Source organism: Dasypus novemcinctus, chromosome 14 (genome assembly GCF_030445035.2).
Source record: "Dasypus novemcinctus isolate mDasNov1 chromosome 14, mDasNov1.1.hap2, whole genome shotgun sequence".
In the NCBI taxonomy this organism is placed as follows: Eukaryota; Metazoa; Chordata; class Mammalia; order Cingulata; family Dasypodidae; genus Dasypus; species Dasypus novemcinctus.
In genome coordinates this window covers 107,080,661-107,086,078 of record NC_080686.1, presented here as the reverse complement: position 1 = coordinate 107,086,078, position 5,418 = coordinate 107,080,661, and the positions used below count along the sequence as shown (strand labels likewise).

Here is a 5,418-nt window from a genome sequence, read left to right as displayed (position 1 = left end):
CTGGGTCCTTGTGGGGCCAGGGGTGCCACCTGCAGCTGCTCAGTTACAACGGGGTGATGAGGTGCCAAGAGGACTATAAAGGGGTCCCCCCAAAAGACATGCCCAATCCTAACTCCCGGTGTCTGGGAATGACCTTATTTGGAAACAGGGTTTTTGCGGATGGAACTGCGGGCCCAGGAGCTGAGAGCTTCCCGGGTTAGGGTGGACCCTACATCGAGAGCGGAGAAGGCGCAGGAGGGACGCGGCCTGGGAGGCCGGAGCAGAGTGGAATCCTGGGGCCGCGGGCGCTGGAGGAGGCCAAGAGGTGTCCTTCCCGGACTTTCGGGGGAGCGCCCTGCTGACCTCTTGACCACAGACTCCTGGGCTCCGACGGCGAGGACACCGAGCTTGTGGCCCTAAGCCTGCGTCTGGGTGCTTGGTGAGAGGCCCCGGGACGCCAAGGCAAGACCGCGCGGCGCCGGGTTTCCCCTGCGTCCCTCCCTGCCCTTCGCGTAAAGGCAGCTGCCAAGACGTAACTGCCCTCCTGCAGCGGGGACTCCTCTTCTCCCGCTGGACCCTGGACAGGAGGGTGTGCGGAGGGCCTGGGGCCACCTTAGCCCCAGCGCAACGGTGCTCTCAGTGCGCATCTGGCCAGAGCAGGTCCCTTGGTGGCCTGGACTGAACTCCGCAACGCCCAGACTTGGGGGACCGGAGGCACAGAGGAGCCGCGGTCACTGCGGGCCGGCGCGGGGCCAGCCTGCTTCGGCCCCTTCCTGTGCGGCGCAGCGTCACCGGAGGTCCCGCGTCCATCCTCCCAGGGGCCCGCTGGCCGCTCCAGGTCCCTGCACGGCGCTGTGCGGGGCAGGACCCCACAAGCCTGTGTCCTCGTCCACGTAAGGGAGAGGAGCGATGGGGCCAAAGGCGTAGGGCTGGTTGGGGCTCAACGAGCAGAGGTGGGGCTATTGCTTCTCCCTCGCGGGGAGGAAAGCCTCTTGGCAAGGCCCCGCCTCCCTCCGCGGCCCGTGGGGAGCAGCCCTGACCTCCAAGCCGCCACCCCGTCTTGCCCCTACACAGTGGAGGCTGTGCCCGCAGGTGGCCAGCCTTGTCCAATGTCCTTGCCCTGGTCCCCAGGAAGCTGGGTCTGAAACAGCCTCGCACTACCTCCCGTTTCCTAGGGAGGAAGGAGGACGCCAAGAGGCGCAGGGCCCTGGCCAGAAGTCCTCACACTCTTGGCCCTGTCCTCTTCCAGGGGCGCTGTCCACCCGGATGAACGGCTGCTCCCACCACCCAGTTCCGCAGACCCCCTTGAGCTCCCAGGAGAGCGCGCAGCCCGGGCTGCGGGCCAGGAGGGGCTGTTCTCCAGAAGGGACCTGAGACAGGACTCAGGGGCATGTGGTTTATTCAGGAAACTGCCCTGGGGGAGCCCCCGAGGGAAGGAGGGAGCCTGGCCCGGGCTTGCTCCCCTGCTTCTGACACTCCTGCCCGGCGGGTCTCGGGCTAAGGGCTGCCCAGAGGAAATAAACCGGGCAGACGAAGGAGAAGAGTTGCAGGTCTGGACACTTAGGGCATAAAGGGGCTGTGGGGGGCACGTGGAGGAAGCACAGTCCCCAGGGCATCTGGGGGGCGGATCTGCAGCCCTGGGGGACTTGCTGAGTGGGAGGAGCTTCTGCGGTGGGGCCCCGGGGAGCTGGCAGCCCTGCCCGCCTCTGCCTCCCCCTGCTCCAGCTCCAAGGCCTTCCACAGGCACCTGGCTCGGCGGGGGCAGGTGCTGGGTGGTCCTGGGAGCCGCACCTCCTGGCCCATCTCCACACCACGCCTCACGCTGGTTCATACAGAGGCGCCCAGGAGGGTGGTCAGGACACTGGCCACAAGCATGAGGCCCACGGTGGTGGCCCTTGGTCCCTGGGCCCCGGCCCCGTTGCACAGGTCAGTGCTGCAGCAGTAGTAAGAGCCTTGTATTTCTAGGAGGGTTTCTCTGGATTTGATAACAGGTATGGTGTTGCAGGAAGATATACAGTTCTTTGTTGTCTGCACCTTGCCATTGATTTTATCACCTGTACGTGGAAGAGATATGCAGAGGCTGTGGGGTCTGCTCTGGCCTCCCCCTGACTTGAGTCCACTGACCCACAGTCCCCAGAGAGGGGGGACATTGCTGGGCTGAGGGTTCTCAGGCTGGACACGAGGTTGAGGAGAGTTGGTGCAGCCAGGGTGGAGGGCTCTGGTTGGGGTTGGGGTCTGGCTGACGCTCTCAGGTGTATTTGAGGGACAAGGAAGCCCCCGCCCCCGAGGACTCTTTCTCACGGAAGCCTCAGGTAGAGAAGACCCGCCCACTGCCCCACCTCTGCACCCACTGTCCAGCGTGCCACCTGGATGCCCTGACCCTTGGCAGCTTCCTTTCTCCTCCCCGCCCTCCTCTGTGCTGCCCCTGCCGTCCTCGTGTTTCCAGACCTCAGTCTCAGGCCCACTGCCCACCTCTGCCTCGAGGAGGACCACAGCCTGGGAGTGGCAGGGAAGAGGACTTACTTACTGTCGCCGAAAAGCAGGCTGTGTCAGTGGCTGGGCATTCTGTTTCGTTTTGGCAGGTGTCTCCATTGAGGTTTGTGCAATTGTGACATTTGATGGCCCAGCCTGAAGCAAAAGAGCCACAGAACCCTGGCAGTGAGTCACTGGTGACGAGGACGGGGCTAGGCTGCAGCAGGGAAGGGAGCCAGGCCTCTCCCTGAGGTCTGGGTGAGGAGGCTGGGACCAGGACCCAGGACCCAGAGGCCCAGGAGAGAACTGGGTGCAGGACTGAGGGGCACGGGGGTTCCAGAGACGGAGAGGATAGAGAGGGCCAGGAAGCATGGGTGAGTGGGTGGGGGAGGTCCCAGGAGGAGGAATAGGGTGGGCAAAAGTGAGGAGCAGGAAGAGGGAACTTGAGGACACCCGATAGGCATGGGGGAGGGGGAGGGAGATGGGGGACGGCCAAGCCCTCAACACCTGGCCCCATGTCAGCTCAACATGGGCACACACCTGTGAGCCACATGTCATCATCTCCATGCCAGGAAAGCACATCCCACCTCCCTCCTCAGCCCTGCAGATCAAGCCTGGGTCCCCTAAGGTCCCCCACCAGGGAGGAGCCCTGGGGTCTCACCTTCCTCCAAGCACAGCAGCACAGCCAGCAGGGTCAGGGCCTTCATGTTGGCTCCAGCCATGGCGTCCCCTCTCCCAGAGAGCTGAGAGCCAGGGACTGGCCTTATGTAGCTGCCCAATCCTGGTTCCTCCTCTGGACACAAGTGCCTGGTTCCTTTGGGTGTGCCTGGGTGACTCACACTAATCCGAGAATTGGTTTACACTCTGAAACTTCCTTCTTCACACAGGGAATGCTTCTCTCAGTCTATATTTACTGTTAGTGATAAGAGGACAGTGGTCATGAAAGTGTATCTTTACTGTTAGTGAGAAGAGGACAGGGGTCATGAAAGGTTATATTTACTGTTAGTGAGAAGAGGACAGGGGTCACAAAAAGTCTACCTTTACTGTTAGTGATAAGAGGACAGGGGTCATGAAAGTGGTATTTGCTGCCTAAGACAAACTGTGCTTGAACCAGCTAGCTGGCCTTCTGGTCAACCATTTGGCCCAGCAGCTTCATCAAGCTGGGGTAGAACTTGTACTTCCTCCACCTGGGTCTTACTTCAGGTACCCTGGCTAGGAGTCTCCATGTACTCTCTTCTGGTGGAGACAAAGACCCCCGAGATAAGAGCACTTGGGCTCCCATCCTGTGGCCTCCCAGTGGCCACTCTTTCTGTGGATCCTACGGCAGTGTTCACTTCTGGATTCCCTCCATTTCTGGTTGATCTCTCTTCCTGTCATCATGCCTTAAACATGATGCTGCCCTTGGATCTGCTCTATTTCCACCTGACAAACACTCCATTGGCAATCTCCGACAAAGCCACCATTTTAAGTGGTAGGAATATCCTCTGTTGTGGACTCCAGGAGCCATAGAACCCCAAGTTCCATGATTTCAAACTTACCTCATCATTGTACCTTTCCAGACTAGCTGGGTCCCATCCTGGCATCCCAGGCACCTGCCAGCAGGTAGGCTGGACCCTCACTCCTCTCAGGCACTCAAGGAGGTAACTCATGATGCCTCCATACAGGTGTTTTAAAAAAGATTTATTTATTTATTTCCCCCCTCCCTCCATTGTCTGCTCTTTGTATCCATTCGCTGTGTGTTCTTCTGTGTTTGCTTGTATTCTCATTAGGCAGCTCTAGGAACTGAACCTAGGACCTTCTGGAGTGGGAGAGAGGCAATTATTCTCTTGTGCCACCTCAGCTACCTGTTCTGCTATGTCTCTTCTTGTCTCTCCTCTGTTATCTTTTCATTACGTCCTCTTGCTTGCCTTCTCTCTGCATTGACCAGCACTCCTGTGTGGGGCAGCTTGCCTTTACCGGGAAGCCCTGGACATTGAACCCTGGGCCTCCTATATGATAGATGGGAGCCCAATGCTTGAACCACATCCACTTTCCCTCCATACACTTTTTTTTTTTAAGATTTATTTTTTATTTGTTTCTCTCCCCTTCCCACCCCCCTGCCCCAGTTGTCTGTTCTCTGTGTCCATTTGCTGCGTGTTCTTCTTTGGTGCACTTCTGTTGTTGTCAGTGGCACAGGAATCTGGGTCTTCATTTTCACTGCTACTGCCCTAGTTCAGGCACACTCCCTGCATTAAAGAACTAAAGCCTGTGGGACAACTGGACACAGAATAGAAATTAATACCAGAATAATTAATATCAGATAAATTACTTAATACCAGATTCCCGAAGCTCTGCAGGAGCCCCCCAAAACGAATTCACCTCAAAGAACCATTTTCACCTTCAGCGCCTTCCCATGCTCCTCTGGCCAAGTGAGCTGTAAAAGCTCAGATTTGGGGGCTCCTGCAGAGCTTTGGGAATCTGGTTTCCTCATACAGCTAACCTGGTTCAAACTCAGGGTCACCAAATCCCCCATCTCTCTCCTCTTTCTCTTTCACTCCTCCTCCAGGGCTCCTGTCTCTGACCAAGGCTGGTTTAAGCCTTCCTGGGTGCATCCAGGCGCTTCACTCATTCTCTTACTCTTATGTTCCCTGTGCCCTTTTGTATTTCTAGAGGGTGCCAGGTGCGGTGCTAAGCCGTGGACCTCATTGTGTGCAGGGCCGACGTTCGGCTGATGCACCCTCGCTTAGCTGCTCTGGTGCTCACACCAGCGTGCACTGCAGTGGCCTGGGACCTGCTCTGCATGGTTGGCACCCATGCCCTCCTGGTTGCTTGATATTCAGAGTACCATCCCTGACCAGTGCGTCCACCTATTAGCAACTTACTACAATGGCCGCGAGGGAGTGGTTGGCTCCTGAGAGTGGAGTAGAAAGTGGAGTGTGAGAATGAGAAGAGTCCTCCATAGCAGTTGTAAGGAGGCTCCTCAAATCC

General features: G+C 58.1%; 1 protein-coding gene across 1 annotated transcript; it reads right to left on the bottom strand.

Annotated features, from left to right (window-relative positions):
• Nucleotides 1–1,368: 1,368 nt before the first annotated feature.
• GML (glycosylphosphatidylinositol anchored molecule like) lies at nt 1,369–3,217 on the bottom strand. The gene is made up of 3 exons (XM_004470296.2): nt 3,113–3,217; nt 2,503–2,607; nt 1,369–2,033 (listed from the first exon to the last, which is right to left on the bottom strand). Exons 1-3 carry the CDS (start codon nt 3,171–3,173, stop codon nt 1,807–1,809), a joined length of 393 nt encoding a protein of 130 aa, XP_004470353.2. The 5' UTR covers nt 3,174–3,217; the 3' UTR covers nt 1,369–1,806.
• Between the last annotated feature and the right edge of the window lie 2,201 nt (nt 3,218–5,418).